The sequence below is a fragment of the Schistocerca serialis genome, chromosome 8, assembly GCF_023864345.2.
Source record: "Schistocerca serialis cubense isolate TAMUIC-IGC-003099 chromosome 8, iqSchSeri2.2, whole genome shotgun sequence".
NCBI classification, from domain to species: Eukaryota; Metazoa; Arthropoda; class Insecta; order Orthoptera; family Acrididae; genus Schistocerca; species Schistocerca serialis.
Window position 1 is genome coordinate 252,628,502 of NC_064645.1, and position 17,676 is coordinate 252,646,177.

At 39.5% G+C, this 17,676-nt stretch overlaps 1 protein-coding gene across 2 annotated transcripts in view; it reads right to left on the reverse strand.

Moving 5' to 3' along the window:
• Window positions 1-13,597: 13,597 nt before the first annotated feature.
• The window catches only part of LOC126416582 (uncharacterized), a 213,791-nt gene continuing 209,712 nt past the window's right edge, over window positions 13,598-17,676 (reverse strand). Inside the window, exons 10-11 of one of the 2 annotated variants that reach the window (XM_050084332.1) lie at window positions 14,226-14,383; window positions 13,598-14,062 (exon numbers count right to left, since the gene is read on the reverse strand). In XM_050084332.1, coding sequence (XP_049940289.1) covers window positions 13,930-14,062; window positions 14,226-14,383 — 291 coding nt within the window. In that variant the 3' untranslated portion in view covers window positions 13,598-13,929. The remainder of the gene's footprint in view (window positions 14,063-14,225; window positions 14,384-17,676) is intronic. The other variant, XM_050084334.1, reaches the window with a different exon arrangement.

Genomic DNA, 17,676 nt, shown 5'->3' on the forward strand with positions numbered 1-17,676 from the left:
TGACGCTGCCTTGTGCATACCGTTACCACTTCTATCAGATTGTTTCGCAGTAAAATTGATCAAATGATAACTGGGCTCATCTATTTTCCTACTTTTTCCTGATCCATATTACCAAAATTCTATTTATATTCTTTTCGAACTCTAATCGTGCCCTGCTTCTCATTTGCATTTGCGTGACCCCCTTGCATATTGCTATACGAACTGAATCAATTAACTCCTATCCTTGCAAAACAACAACAAACCAACAGAAAAGCCTACACTATCTCGACACAAACATAGTACAAAAAATAACCCCTCCAAAAATGAACAACACTATTATCGACGTCTTAAACAACAACTAACCTTGGTGCGGAAACGCAGATCAACTCGCACACACAAAATTCAGCTAGCAAAGAAAAAACACATAGCTTACTACATTCATATCAGTAACTATAACTGCCGCAGATCAAAATGTTCACAATCCTGTCATATGAAGAAAATTAACCGGTAATTAAATTGAAATTAAGTGACTGTAAATCAATGCATATAGCGAAGCCCGATCCTGCCAGGCATTGGCTTATACACAATATTAATGCAATAATATTGGCCTGACGGCGTCACAAAAGGTTCAAAAAGTTCTGTATCCTGGCAGGGAACAACAATTTATACAAAATGTCTACTTTGGTGGACTGTGGGCTTTATGAGGGAGCCTCTACAGAACTTCTGCCCCGAAATATCCTATAGCAGAGAAGCATTCTTCAGTTACACTATTGTAAAATGTTATTCAACAGAAAATCTGCAAGCAGATAACTGACTGTGGACCTTAGCAGTGAAGCTAAAGTTGATACAATGTATATTATTTCAAACTAATTCCTATCAAGTCCCTCGTCAATGAATGAAATAAATAAACGCGTAGGCATCAGGTAAAAATATCTTGTGAAGTAACAGACGAGATTTATGTAACTATAAATTTGTTGTGAGAGAATGACATTGGACATGAATTGACATAAACACCATTGATTACATCCAAGTTCTTGTATAGTTAAATATATTGTGTGTAGTGATCTACAGTTTACAAAACTGGGGAGTAGGTGGAGAACTAGCTCCTACTCCGACATTAACTGTAATAAAACTAACTGAAACTAATTCGTTGACAGTAATTGTGAATTGCAAAGCTGAAAACTACCATGAAAAGCAAACTGGACAGCGACTGCTGCTGTTTGGAAGCGCTCATTGTCAATGGTGAAAATTCACCTTAAAAATTCCCACTATGCCGGAGCTGCGGAATGCTCACCATACACCAGCATCAACTCGAATGGTGGACCTTTGTCCCGCTCTCCATGTACAAGTACCGAATCCTTGCTCTAATTCATATCGCTGCCCTTGCCTGACAACGTGATCCATACCTTCCATGGTCTATGCCGCAATCTTACTCACACCACGACCTCTGCACAGATCTTCTCTGTGCCTCTTTACCGTGATTTTTCCAAAAACATCCACGTGAGGTACTCTCAAAACGCTAAAACGACCAATAATAACGCATCAGCACTTCCATACACCAACGGCAAAATTCTCCGCCCTCTATGCATTCTCCTTCCAGAAGACGCACAAATTCTCCTCCTCCACTCCTATCTCTACACGTCACTAAGAATAGGTGGTCACGGTATCATCAACTGAAGTCATGGTCGGCGATCCAGTCAAGTAATTGTTTCTCCACACACACACACACGCGCGCGCGCGCGAGAAGCAGCTAGACAAGGGCGTCTGCGTGACTCGGAAAGAAAAAAAGAGGAGAGAGAGAGAGAATCCCGGGCGATGTTACTACGGCCGTTACGAAATGATTTTCACAACCCTCGGAGATACGGATCCTCGCAGGAAGGTCCACAATAAACATTAGGTGGATACCTAGAGGCTCAGAGAAATGCTCTCTCCATAGCCAGGACAATTATCAAGCCACCGGGTCATCACGACTCGTCTAAAGAAGTTGTAAAAATTCAGTTTACAGCCTCTGGAACATTGTACTGTGGACCGCTACGAGCTCCTCTCTCCCTAATCCTATAAAGTACCCCCCGCTGCGCATAACGTGTGCACCAGAACACCAGTTCCCCTACGTGAAAGTGGTAACTGGGACTCTGAAGCCCATCCGTCATAACTGCATCCGCATCCCTCCTTGTTCTAAGAACTAACGGCAGTGAACTGGCCTTCTTCACTATCCACACCCAACGAGCTTTCCTTCGCCTATCTGCAGCTATAACTGCCCAACAAAACATAAACTACCAATGAACTTAGTGCACAGCCACTGTCAGACCTCCTTAACAAGCATTTTGCCGGCCGCGGTGGTCTCGCGGCTAAAGCGCTCAGTCCGGAACCGCGCGACTGCTACGGTCGCAGGTTCGAATCCTGCCTCGGGCATGGATGTGTGTGATGTCCTTAGGTTAGTTAGGTTTAAGTAGTTCTAAGTTCTAGGGACTGCTGACCACAGATGTTAAGTCCCATAGTGCTCAGAGCCATTTGAACCATTTGAACAAGCATTTTATCGATCATGGTAACATCAGAACTCGATACAAGTATCCTAATTGCATACGTCTTTATGAACTGAATAATTAGAGTCAAAGAAAGGCGAGCCCAAAGGACTTTCCACCTTTCAAGCGTATGGATCAAATGCCAATATAATAAAAATTCGCATATGTCTATCATTTCTCACCTTTCATGTTCCATTTGAAAATGGTGCATGCCGTGATGGACTTTCAGTAAGTCACCTTAAGAACTCTAATTTTACCGTCGTATCTATTTCACGAGATATACACTGCCTGAGAAATATAAGTAAAACATCCAAATGGGGAGGAGGAAACGAAATGAAACTTCACGGATTGAAAGGATATATTATGTTATTTTAGTGATTACAAAACTGAGTCAGCTTTGAAAAGAACTTGGCAGTAGGTACCCAGTTATCAGTATGAAATTGCATACCCTCTGGACTGGATGCATGCATTGATTCGAATGGGAAAAAAAAGTCACAGAGCCGTTGCATCCTACACTGAAGCAAGGCGACCCACAGCCGTTTAACTGGTCATTGATATCCTGGATGCAGACGTTGAGAGAGAGATGACACCGAGGTAGTCCCCTCTGTGTTCCATAGTGCGCGAATCTGGGTATCTTGCTGGCCACAGGCATACGTCAACAACACGCAAACAGTTTATAGTGGCATGTAACATGTGAGTACGAGCATTATCCTGGTGAAAAATGACAAATGGCTCTGAGCACTATGGGACTTAACTTTTGAGGTCATCAGTCCCCTAGAACTTAGAACTAATTAAACCTAACTAACCTAAGGACATCACACACATCCATGCCCGAGGCAGGATTCGAACCTGCGACCATAGTGGTCGTGCGGTTCCAGACTGTAGCGCCTAGAACCGCTCAGCCACCTCGGCCGGCGAAAAATGACACCACAATATTGTTACATGACAGGTAACATATGAGGGCGGACGGTAACCATGTCTGTGTTAGACTTCAACCAGACTTACCAAATCTCCAACGGCAGTCCTTGAACACAATCACAAAAGTCAAAAACAATCGCAGGTGCCAAGTCCTAGTGCAACGGAACTGCCTAGCTCAGCAAACTGTTTGGCGGAAAAGTTATTGGCGGACACAAAGTAATTCCCGCAAATGTCGCGCCCCCAGCAGCGATACAAACGACAGCTGTTGGCGAAGCGGGGGCAGTCCTTTACCATGACAGCTGCTGGAGTTTGACAACAGATCGGCATGTTTTGGGTTGGCAGCAATTCTGATACGCGCTTTGGCAAGAATCCGCCTGTGTTTGATTAACAATTTGTGCCTACAGGCCCTTGTGGTGACTGACGGTAGATGTCCGAGGTTCTATGTTCCTTGGTTCTGTAGTGCGGCAACCACAGGTCTTACCTGTGTTTCCAGGTAGTTGCAGTCGCAGGTGAAGCTTGTAGCTGCAGCAATAATTGCTCAGGATATTTCATTAGCTCTGTAGGTCAAAAATTTACGTGGAATACACCTAACACTTCCTGCTTTGCCCACGTCACGTTCATTTTGGTTTCTCTCAGCTTTGTCATCCGACCTTCATTTTAAATGCTCTCTCTGCTTTCGTAGCACCATTCGGACGCGGCAAAGGAATCACAACTGGTCTGTCCTATACTGGACAACCTGACTCTTCATCGCATATCTATGCTATTGTATAATAATCTTGAACTAATTGCGTCACATCTTTGTCTCCTGATATGAAAGTGTGGCGGTGTCTGCTCAGATAAACTGCAATCTGCTTCATATCGCACTTATTAAGTAGAAATGTTTTCTTAACATACCTAACATTCTTTTTACAATTATTCGTCATTCATGCTGTAACAAACTTACGCTCGCTGGTTTTCTTTATGTTAACTACCATGGGATCTGTAAGTAGGCTAATTAAAAGAAAACGTTAGAACAATCTTAACACAAATTCCTGTAACGGGCACATATTTTCATTATGTGAGTTTCCCAGATGACAAGTTGAAATTTCCCTCATAACTGCAAGATGCAGTAGTTCAAATGGCTCTGAGCACTATTCGACTTAACTTCTAAGGTCACCAGTCGCCTAGAACTTACAAGAACTAATTAAACCTAACTAACCTAAGGACATCACACACATCCATGCCCGAGGCAGGATTCGAACCTGCGACCGCAGCGGTCCCTCGGTTCCAGACTGGAGCGCCTAGAACCGCACGGCCTCTCCGGCCGGCGGTGCAGTAGTAACGAAATCAAAAGCATCTATGTTCCTGATTACGTCGGAGGCCGAATGCGGCTGGTGTACGATGAAGAAAGAGCTTTCTTCATTGTATTCTAGTTCAGAGTGATCCACGTGTTTTCCCTAGGAGATTCTATCAAAAAATCTAATTTATCAATCCATATTTTCATGTTTATTTTGAATCTCAGAGATGCATCTGGGTTGGCACTTAAGTTTATGTGTGACTCAGTGTTGATTACTGTCACTGAACTGTGAAAATGCGTACATGTAAGTTTTAATTATTGTACAGAGAATTTAGAATTAACGCAATGGAAGAACTACACGAACATTCGCTGAGCCAACCGACCTACACGTCCATGATTCGCTTCTGGGTCGATTTCTATTATGAAGGTGTTGTTTATTTGTGTGTTCCGAAGCGCTATGGGCTAACTATAAAAGAAATTATTCAGATAGTAAAGGGTGACGAAAATTTAATAGTCATGGGTGACTGGAATTCGGTAGTAGGAAAAGGGAGAGAAGGAAACGTAGTAGGTGAATATGGATTGGGGCTAAGAAACGAAAGAGGAAGCCGCATGGTAGAATTCTGCACACAGCACAACTTAATCATAGCTAACACTTGGTTCAAGAACCATAAAAGAAGGCTGTATACATGGAAGAAGCCTGGAGATACTGACAGGTTTCAGATAGATTATATAATGGTAAGACAAGAGATTTAGGAACTAGGTTTTAAATTGTAAGACATTTCCAGGTGCAGATGTGGACTCTGACCACAATCTATTGGTTATGACCTGTAGATTAAAACTGAAGACACTGCAAAAAGGTGGGAATTTAAGGAGATGGGACCTGGATAAACTGAAAGAACCAGAGGTTCTACAGAGTTTCAGGGAGAGCATAAGGGAACAATTGACAGGAATTGGGGAAAGAAATACAGTAGAAGAAGAATGGGTAGCTTTGAGGGATGAAGTAGTGAAGGCAGCAGAGGATCAAGTAGGTAAAAAGACGAGGGCTAGTAGAAATCCTTGGGTAACAGAAGAAATATTGAATTTAATTGATGAAAGGAGAAAGTATAAAAATGCAGTAAATGAAGCAGGCAAAAAGGAATACAAACGTCTCAAAAATGAGATCGACACGAAGTGCAAAATGGCTAAGCAGGGATGGCTTGAGGACAAATGTAAGGATGTAGAGGCTGGTCTCAGTAGGGGTAAGATAGATACTGCCTACAGGAAAATTAAAGAGACCTTTGGAAAAAGAGAACCACTTGTATGAATATCAAGAGCTCAGATGGAAACCCAGTTCTAAGCAAAGAAGGGAAAGCAGAAAGGTGGAAGGAGTATATAGAGGGTCTACACAAGGGCGATGTACTTGAGGACAATATTATGGAAATGGAACAGGATGTAGATGAAGATGAAATGGGAGATACGATACTGCGTGAAGAGTTTGGCAGAGCACTGAAAGACCTGAGTCAAAACAAGGACCCCATAGTAGACAACATTCCATTGGAACTACTGACAGCCTTGGGAGAGCCAGTCCTGACAAAACTCTACCATCTGGTGAGCAAGATGAATGAAACAGGCGAAATACCCTCAGACTTCAAGAAGAATATAATAATTCCAATCCCAAAGAAAGCAGGTGTTGACAGATGTGAAAATTACCGAACTATCAGTTTAATAAATCACAGCTGCAAAATACTAACGCGAATTCTTTATAGACGAATGGAAAAACTAGTAGAAGCCGACCTCAGGGAAGATCAGTTTGGATTCCATAGAAATGTTGGAACACGTGAGGCAATACTGACCCTACGACTTATCTTAGAAGCTAGATTAAGCAAGGACAAACCTACGTTTCTAGCATTGGTAGACTTGGAGAAAGTTTTTGACAATGTTGACTGGAATACTCTCTTTCAAATTCTGAAGGTGGCAGGGGTAAAATACAGGGAGCGAAAGGCTATTTACAATTTGTACAGAAACCAGATGGCAGTTATAAGAGTCGAGGGACATGAAAGGGAAGCAGTGGTTGGGATGGGAGTGAGACAGGGTTGTAGTCTCTCCCCGATGTTATTCAATCTGTATATTGAGCAAGCAGTGAAGGAAACAAAAGAAAAATTCGGAGTAGGTATTAAAATCCATGGAGAAGAAATAAAAACTTTGAGGTTCGCCAATGACATTGTAATTCTGTCAGAGATAGCAAAGGACTTGGAAGAGCAGTTGAACGGAATGGATAGGGTCTTGAAAGGAGGATAAAAGATGAACATCAACAAAAGCAAAATGAGGATAATTGAATGTAGTCGAATTAAGTTGGGTGATGCTGAGGGAATTAGATTAGGAAATGAGACACTTAAAGTACTAAAGAAGTTAGGGAAGGGCTTCACAAACTGCTGCACATACAGAAAATTTCGAAATATAAGGGGGGGGGGGGACTTTGCCAGGTCGGCATAATACTGCTTGATGTGGTAACTTGTTTCGAGTACAAAGATATTTGTCTTGCAATACATGGTAACAGACATACTGATCATTTCTAGTACCAAACGGCGACCGCCGTGCCGAAAGCCACTACAAGAACCTGTCATAATGATCTTTTGTTGAGCAGGATGCCAAATTTTTTGGAGAACAGTATTTCCATCACTGACTGTCTTTTTAATTTCTCGATTTTATGGCGATTTTCAAATATGATATTTCGTGTCCATGGAAAAATTTTAATATTTCATGCCATAGTGATACACAGTTCATCCAGTGGGAACCAATAAAATAATGATAAATTACCCCAAACCTATGAACTGCTGAATGAGATTTTCACTCTGCAGCGGAGTGTGCACTGATATGAAACTTCCTGGCAGATTAAAACTGTGTGCCCGACCGAGACTCGAACTCGGGACTTGCCGGCGAAAGGCAAAGGTCCCAAATTCGAGTCTCGGTCGGGCACACAGTTTTAATCTGCCAGGAAGTTTCATATCAGCGCACACTCTGCTGCAGAGTGAAAATCTCACTCTGGAAACATCCCCCAGGCTGTGGCTAAGCCATGTCTCCGCTGTATCCTTTCTTTCGGGAGTCCTAGTCCTGCAAGGTTCGCAGGAGAGCTTCTGTAAAGTTTGGAAGGTAGGAGGCGAGATATTGGCAGCAGTAAAGCTGTGAGTACCGGGCGTGAGTCGTGCTTTGGTAGCTCAAATGGTAGAGCACTTGCCCGTGAATGTCAAAGGTCCCGAGTTCGAGTCTCGGTCGGGCACACAGTTTTAATCTGCCAGGAAGTTTCCTATGAACTGATGTGTACACATTCACATTACAACAGTAACGAACAAAGCATAAGGCGCTATAGCGCCTTCATCTAAAGAAATGTGCTGGCTTAGAATATTTTTCTTATTCTTATCAAACAAGATGAAATCAAAGGATACCATTTAAGGAGAAGATTCCCAAGCCAGCATAATGCGTGTTCTTTTTACTAAAAAATGAACCCTCCTCACTGTTGTGTGAGGTGATGTTTTATTGTGCTAAAAACTAAGAATTAGTGTTTCTTTCCTTCAGTCATTTTAACTGAAAGAGACAACTGAAGCAAGGAGTGAGTCATGTACTATTTAGCTGCTTCTGAAGAGCAGTGGTCAGACGTCCAGTCCTTGTGACGAAAGAGAGATTTTTTTTTATCTACATATTTGCTGCCCTCTGCAGATAGAGAGCCCCAAATTGTAGCGTGTAACATCGCGGTGTGTAACATCACTTTGCTGGTGTGTGACAAACAGCATACCGTAATTGAGTTTGTACTTCAAAGACTTTACTACACATGGAGCACCCCATCCTTCAGCATATAGTGCTAGATCACACATGAGCGCTGCAACAGTGGCGTGAGTTTACTGACATTGATCATCCTCCATACCATTCTGACTTGATCCCATCCGATTTTCATCTGTTCCCAAAACTTAAGAAACGCCTTCAATGACTTCATCTCTGGCACGATGTATGTTTCAAGCAGCCATTCACCCGGATGTTAGCATATCCAGACACGACCATTGGTATGGAGCAACAAGAAATATCAGGTATAACTGATTTATTTAGTAGACTGCAGCTCAGATTTCTGATCTCTGAAAAACTTATGAACATTCTGCCTATCCACTGAGATTATAAAATGTTATTGAGGCATGTAAGAGGTAGAAGCATTTCCTTGAACAACAGAAGCAGCTTGGATCTTGTATGATGAAGAAAAGTATATGTTAAGTACCGTGTACAAACTTTGTTTTTCTTATTGCTCCAAAATCTGATACTTATATCCATTTGAGTTTCTTGACAAACTTTATTGAGTGACTCACCAAATCATATAGCAAAATTGTTACAAGAACTAATGGATTTCCTCAGTCTATCTTTATAATAAGGGACAATCACATAAAGAACTGAGTACGTAATTTTAGTTTCCTGCAGTTCCATTCTTCTGACTATTTCACTATCACTGAACATCTGTTTAACACCTGAGTGCTGGGTGTCATGAATTATCATCATACCAATGCTGCACTAATACATGGAAGGTTAACTGTGTTTGAGCACCAGTGCTGGTAGGTGTTGATTCTACACGAAGCTACCAACACTTCTGACATGTGCTGCAGTCTCCTCAGTGTTTCAGGTACCTCTGACAAGCTACAGTTTTTGATTTTGGCCTTTCACCTAGAAATTTATTCAGGTATTAAGGGGTTAAATAATTGTAGGTCATTTCCAGTTGAGTGTGTTGAGTTGTGACTCATCAGTGTCTAAATTTATAAAGTATTTCTGCATGGCTTTCTTCTTCTTTGAGAATAAAGAAGCTGACAGTACTTTGTGATTTCTGAATTTGCAGTTCATTTTCTTCATTTATGATTGGATGAGAAATTGTAAATTTTTCTGAAAAATCATGTTTCATTGTCTAACCACGTTTCATTGTCTCAGTACTAGTATGTTGCAGATGAGTTCAAAAACTATAAAGAGGAGTGGTATTTTTGTAGATTTTAACTTTGCTAATACATTTTAATCGAGCATGGTTTTTGACAGAGCATTACTTGCAGAAAATGTAACATTGCAAAGCTTTCATTTTGTGCTCTTAGAATCATTTCTAACTTCTTCCATCCAAAACTTTAAATCTGGATCAGTCAACTAATGGCTTTGAAAGTATGCTGCAATGCTGAAGGCAACAGCTTGAAATTAAAAAATAGATAAAAGTAAAAAATAATGATTTGACATTTACCTGATGATATAAATGATATAAATGATGGTATAAATGATGCATGGAGGTAACAGGGACTTTTTATTGAAAGCACATTATACATGTGGTTCTTCTCAGAAACTGTACTTATTTGTAACACAAAGTATGAAATTAAAAACATTCCCTGATACTTTATGAAATTCCAAGATAGGTCCTACTTGCATGAAATTCCCTGATAATTCCTGATCTTCCCATTTTTCCTGGATTGTTGGCACTCTGTAGAATGATCCCCATTCACAAATGTTCAAATGTGTGTGTATTCCTAAGGGACCAAACTGCTAAGGTCATTGGTCCCTAGACTTGCACAATACTTAAACTAACTTATGCTAAGAACAACACACACACCCATGCCTGAGGGAGCACTCGAACCTCTGACGGGAGGGGCCACGCAATCGAAGACATGGCGCCTCTAACCATGCGACCACTCCGCATGGCTCCCCATTCACCTCTGCTCTGCTTATGCAGGGTGTTCAGAAATTTCTGTTACAAACTTGTAGGACTTGTAGAAGGGAATGAGTACATAATATTTTGAATACAAATGCATGTCTGGAAATGTATTGTTTCCATTCCATGACAGTTTCAATTCAGATGTTTAACTCACCCACTTCTGCTTGAGGAACTGAATTAGGCATGACCCAGTACAGTTAATAGATAACGATTCGAAAGGAAAAAGCACATTTGTTTATATTAACACTTAAACATTGTGTGTTTACATTATTCAAAAACAAAAAAGAACCCAGTGTACTACATACTGAACAGTACGGATGCATTACAATAGTGGTTCGATGAGACAACCACCAACATTGTTACAGACATTGTACCTATGAAGCGTGTTCTGGTACACATGCTCCATCCCACCTTTAGTGCAGCAGCCAGAACTCATGCCAGCAGATCTTCCTCTGTCTATAGTGGAGTCTCGTAAATTAATATAAATAAACATGCTTAAGTGATAAATGGATGTTTCAGTATGTTTCCTTTCGAATTGCTACCTAATAATTATATTGTGTCATGCCAAATTTTGTTCCTCAGTCAGAAGTGGATGAGTTAAACATCTGAACTGAAACTGTTACAGAACAGAGATGGTACATTCCTGGACATGGGTTCCTGTTCACAATATTATGTGCTCACTCCCCTGTACAAGTCCTTGGAGTTTGTAACAGGAATTTCCAAACATTCTACATACTTTCCTTACCATGTCATATGCCTGTTATGCCACAAGACAGTGATGGGCAGTGATCATGTTTTTGCCCCATCAATGGACATTCACGACATTTTATCCTTTGCTTGATGTGAGGAGTGCACCTCAAATATTTTTACAAAATGTTACTCTAGTAAGAAATTCTGTGAAGCTCTTGGGAACATGGAATCCTGTCTTATATGGCTTATGTCACACCTTGCATCTTTCTTTATTACCTTTCCTGCAGCTTTCCCTGTAACACCTAACTGGACTAACAAAAAATTCCTGCTTTAGTTTCTTTATGGACAATTCAGTCTTCTCCATTTGCAACAAAATTTTCACTCTCTTTCTCATGTAAATAATTGTAGTCTTCTGAAACCACCAAGCTGGATATGATCATGTGCCTTTATTCAAGATTTTTTTTCCATTTCTAAGTTTGACAAGCAGCATCTATAACACATATTACCAGAATTTCATTATTTATATGTTTTTCACATAAACATAAACTCTGGAAGGATGTGTATAAACATAGTTGATCGCCCACAACAATACAACCTTCAACAATATGCCTAGGATGTATACAACTCATGTAGTTATGGCGCAATTTACAAGACATTGGCAACTGCCTGAGATAAAGAACTTCTGAGGCCCACCAGCCATGAATAATTTAATTGTGATAACCCAGTAAACTACTCTCCTATCCTAAAAACATAAACCAGGCATTTAAAGGAAAACTAAATAAGTGATGATTAACAGAAGATGATGTACATCCTTAGGATTTAAGGTTAAAATTTAGTTGACATACGAGGGATGTTCAAAAAGTAAGGTGACTTTTCAAATTGCACAGGCAACGTACATTCGATTGTCAATTTTTTGTTTTGTTATGTTGGTACACATGTCCCAACATATGTTCAGTTTCACACATACAGCATACTTTGTTTGTTTTTGACAGATAGAAAGGTTAGAAGTGTCTTAGTGTGCTCAGCAATTTCCGATTATTATAAAAAATGGAGCAAAGAATTTGCATCAAATTTTGTGTGATAAAAGGAGTCAAGTGCTCTAAAGCACTACAAATGTTGACATGGCATACGGTGAGTCTTCTCTAAGTTAAAAAAAAAAAAGTGGTACAAGCTCTTCCAAGATGGCCGAGAAGATGTCAATGACGAACCTCGCTTTGAATGCCACAGCACATCAACAACAGATGAGAACGATGAAGCTGTGAAGAAAATTGTTTCTAAAAATCATCAAATTACTGTAATAGAAGTTTCTGAGGATGTTGGCATATCAGTTGGCTCATCTCATGCAATTTTTATGTATTTTTTGGGCATGAGACGTGTGTCTGCAAAATTTGTTCCAAAACTTCTCAATTTTGATCAGAACCATCACATGAGCATCATTCAGGAGCTCTTGAATGACGTCAATGATGATCCTGATTTGCTGGTGACAAAACATGGAATTATGGTATTTGATGTCAAAACCAAAGCCCAATAGTCCCAATGGAAGCATCCCATAGAGCCAAGACCAATAAAGCACACATAGTTCAATCAAATATCAGAGTTTTGCTCACTGTTTTTTTCAGTTATCATTGCATAAGGCATCATGAATTTTTTCCTCAAGGTCGTACGGCCAGTAAGGAGTATTACCTTGATGCTTTTGCATCACGACAATGCAATTGCTTATTCATTGTTGCTTGTAACAGTGTTTTTGGCCAAAAACAACATGACAATCATGCCTCAGCCACTATATTCACTGTATTTGGCCCCCTGCAACTTTTTCCTGTTCCCAAAACTGAAGAGAGCTCTGAAAGGACAAAGATGTTCAACATTTGAAGAAATAAAAACTGCATTGCTGGAATACTCAAGGCTGTACCAAAAAGTGCTTATGAGAAGTGCTTCATGGATTGGAAGAAGTGTTGGCACAAGAGTATTGCATCTGAGGCAAATTACTTTGAAGGGAACAACATGAATATTGATCAATAAATAAATAAGTTTTCATAAAAATACAAAGTCACCTTACATTTTGAACACGCCTCGTATCTAGTACATCTACTTACTACACTGTGTTAATCTGAGTTATACATTTCATCACCTCCAGAGCAGTCTCTGGAAGTTGTGGGTGCCTTTTTATTTATTTATTTATTTATTTATTTATTCATTCATTCATTCATTCATTCACACACTGTATTTTTGAAGATTACACAGTGACATACTTTTTTAAATAATAATCAGTAAAGAACAACATAGCTCATATCACAGTATTGTTGCTCACAACAGCAACAAACTGCTTGAATTTAACAAAGAAATTATCCTCTATGAGACTGATAAACCTCGTTGTGAACAGATGTAACACTAAGAGTAAATAAACAGCTTCACTAAAACTGATACAAAGGGCACCATTATAATATTTCATGTACACTATCCCTGGAATAAATAAATAAAGATTTTCTCAATTACTAACATTAAAAGGACAAATACTTTAGTGAAGTGTCTGCATGTCTAAAACAAAGCAATAACTGTGTGCAATGAGATTTTTATTAATTTTTTTTAATCATCTCTCTCCTACATTTTACATGCTTAGTTCTACACAATATTACAAACAAAAAGAAAGAGTAAAATCTGCTCTTGCAAAAGAAGAACAATCAAAGGATTTTTCAAATAATTAATAGTGATTCCATTTTCCTTGAGTATGAAAGATCAATTCACACCAGCTGTTGCTTAATTGAAACAGTAAAGGTGTATAATTACAGACTGTAACATAAAACACATTTTGTTATGTGCATTATTTTGTGTAATATGTAAGCCCTGTAGCCCTAGTCTGTATCAGGAGGCATGAAGTCTGGAAGTATTTCACGTACATGTATACGCCACACTTCAAGCCGTTCTTTACGTTTCTTTTCATCTCGCACCTTGTACCATTGCCTGAAGTAGCGGCAAAGCAGTGTTCTATAATGAAAATTAAAATCAATTATACTTAGGAATGGTATGAACAATGGTGTAACATACTACAGTTACGAACATCTAAAGAAATTTCTATATACTTTTACACAAATGCGAACATCCATCAAATCAGAGAGTCATAAATGTATACATAATACTGTTTGCATACCTATTATAATGCTCTAATGCCATTTGCATTACAGTTGCTTCATGAGCCAACTGTTCTTCTACAAAGCTCCTCCACCTTTGAAATGCCTGTCTTTTCAATATCCATACATCATAAAAATCTTCTGCTACTTGATGCTGCCTCCTGCTGTCAGCTTTAATCTAACAGAAAGACAACTGGTTATTAATTTTCTATCATTTTTACTTGATTGTTAACTTATGACATTTTATGTATGAAACTTAAGAGAAATTTATTACAAACACTTAATATGTGTAGTAACCATTTGTTTCTTGCTCCTACTCTAAATGCCTTTCTTTCTTTCATTTCACCCCTTCCCTTCTCTTTTGTTGCCAAAGTATCTATGGCTTTAAGAATGAAATAAAAATTTAAACCATTTAAGTTCATGGAGAAGGTGTTATCACAGATAATACACTAAAACAAAAAATTGCACCTCCATTTTAGAAATACTGGTTAATTTTCCTTAATTTACAAAGAAAAAGTAAAAGTAATAAAATGGGAAAGAAAGAAAAGAACTAGACTCCTAGGTGAATACAGAAACAACAGGCACTCAGCGGATCAAAAATCAAGTATTTAATTACAAACAGGCTGGCCTCTCAGTCCTAATAATGTAATGTATAGATACAGAAGCCAAGATGCTAAACAGGATACACAGAGAAAGCTTGACTGGAAATTTAAAAAATCGAGCAGTGGTAGTGGTGGAGAGAGGACAGAAAAAGGTGGAAGGAAGTGCAAAGAAACAAGTTGAGGAATGTGAAGATATAATCAAACAAAAATATTATGTATGCCAAAATGTCAATCAGGCACCTTAAGAAATGTTTTTCATTGACATGACCTGCTTATAACAATCTGCCTCCTATTCACTCACTGCGTGTAGCCAATAAGTAACTTGAGGGGAATCACATTTTAAGTGCTGTTTGCTGCCAAAGATCATTGGCCTAAGCCTTGCACTATCACCCAGATAGCTGGAATGTGTTTCCTTCCTGACACATTTGCCGACCAAGGTCTGAAATGGTAAGTTACATTTCTAGCTACATGTTCAGTACAATCAAAGTAAATGATAATAAAAATGACTCAATAACACAATGATACAATTCGTAACACTTGTTAAACCAAGTTTCCTTCTTATAATGCTCATTATGACACTCTGTCAATCCTGACCACACAAAATGTCCACCTGCATATCACTTACAACTGACAGCAAATGTTGCCAGGTGAGACAATTCCTAGCTATTATCAACAGGAGTTCCATAATCTAGCGAAACAGAGATGAGAGTTGAGTGTAAGGACACTATGTAGTATAGCAATCCGAGTTGCTGACCACTACATAGTCACCCAAGGATAGAGGGATGGCTGTCAGGGTGCTGAGTATTGATGACCTGAGGGAATGTGTAATGCCCAGCCTCTTATGACAGCAAGCCAGAGAACGCTCTTCTAAGTTAAACAACTTTTGTTGGCAGTGCATTCCATACGACAAAATCATGCAGCACCCAAGACCGGCAATCGTGAGGATGGTGTATGCATCAACTACAATGCTGCTGGTATGTGGTGTCAACACATCCTGCTCAGTAGAGAAGCAACCAGCTGCAACTGCTGTTGGCAGTGCCGGAAATGGCTAGCCAAGTATGCCACAGCCCAGGTTGAACCCAGGCTCTCCATAGACAATGGCATATGCCGAATGACCCTGCTAGATTGGTCTTAGTACAACATCTGGGAACATCGAGATAGCTGGTGCTAGTAGGCCCATGGGTGTATGTAGTAGCAGTTGCGACTGTGGAAGACTCGTTTGGTATGGAGACTGAATCAGTGCTGAGACTGGAGTCAGTCAGGGCCAAAGATGAAGAAAAACACAGAGCTCGTGGTAGACAGAAGCTTGAAATGTAGCACAAACTTCAATGCAAGATGCTAAGATGCTTTTAATACATTCCACAATGAAACTCTGTCTCAAAATCTGGCATAAAATGCAAACAGATTCTGGTTGTATGTAAAACAAGCCTGCAGAAAGACACAATCAATACCCTCACTGTGAAGTAACAATGGTGTTGTGCCACTAAAGCAGAGTTACTAAACATGGCTTTCCAAAATTCCTTCACCAAAGAAGACAAAGTAAATATTTCAGAATTTGAACCAAGAACAACTACCAAAACGAGTAATTAAGAAGTGGGTATCCTCAGCACAGCAAAGCAATTTAAATAACTTGACAAAGGCAAGGCCTCCAGTCCTTTTTGTATACCACTCAGGATCCTCTCAGAGTATGCTGATACCATAGGTCCATATTTAACAATCATACACACTCAATCGCTCGTTGAAAGGTCCATACCTAAAGGCTGGAAAGTTGCACAAGTCACATCAATATCCAAGAAAGAAATAAGGAGTAATATGCTGACTTACAAACCTATATCACTAATGATGATTTGCAGTAGGTTTTTGGAGCATATACTGTGTTATTGAGTTCTCCTGAAGAAAAGGATTTATTGACAAGCAACCAACATGCATTCACAAAATATCATTTTTGCAAAACACAACTAGCTCTTTATTCTCAAGAAGTAATGACTGCTATTAACAAGCGATCTCAAGTTGATGTCATATTTTTACATTTCCGTAAGGCTTCTGACAACATAACTCACAAGCAACTTCTAATAAAATTGCATGCCTATGGACTACTGTCTCGGTTGTGCAACTGGACTCATGATTTCCCATCACAGAGGCCATAGTTCATTGTAACTGATGGAAAGTCATCAAGTATAACAGAAGTAATATCTCGAATTCCCCAAGGATGTGTTATAGGCCCTCACTGTTCCTGTTCTACATAAATGATTTAGAAGACAATGTGAACACCACTCTGAGATTGGTTGTAGATGATGCTGTCATTTACCATCTTATAAAATCATCAGATGATAAAACAAATTGCAAAATGATTTAGGCAACATATATGTATGGTGTGAAAAGTGGCAACTGACTCTAAATAATGGAAAGTGTGGAGTCATCCACATGAGTACCAAAAGGAATCCAATAAATTTTGACTACACAATAAATCACACAAATCCAAAGGTTATAAATTCAACTAATTACATAGGGATTATAATTATGAGTAATTTACCTTGGAATGAACATGTAGATTATGTTGTGGGGAAAGAAAACCAAAGACTGTGATTTACTGGCAGAACACTGAGGAAATCACAACAGGTCTATCTAGAGAGACTGTCTACACTATGCTTGCATGTCCTCTTCTGGAATATTGGTGTGTGATCCAAATCAGATAGGATCGATGGAGAACATTGAAAAAGTTCAAGGAGGGGCACCTAGTTTTGTACATCAGGAAACAGGAGAGAGCAGCATGGAAATATGTGAAATGGACTGGCAATCATCAAAAAAAAGGTGTTTTTCATGATGGCAGGGTCTTTTCATGAAATTTCAATCACTAAATCCCTCCTCA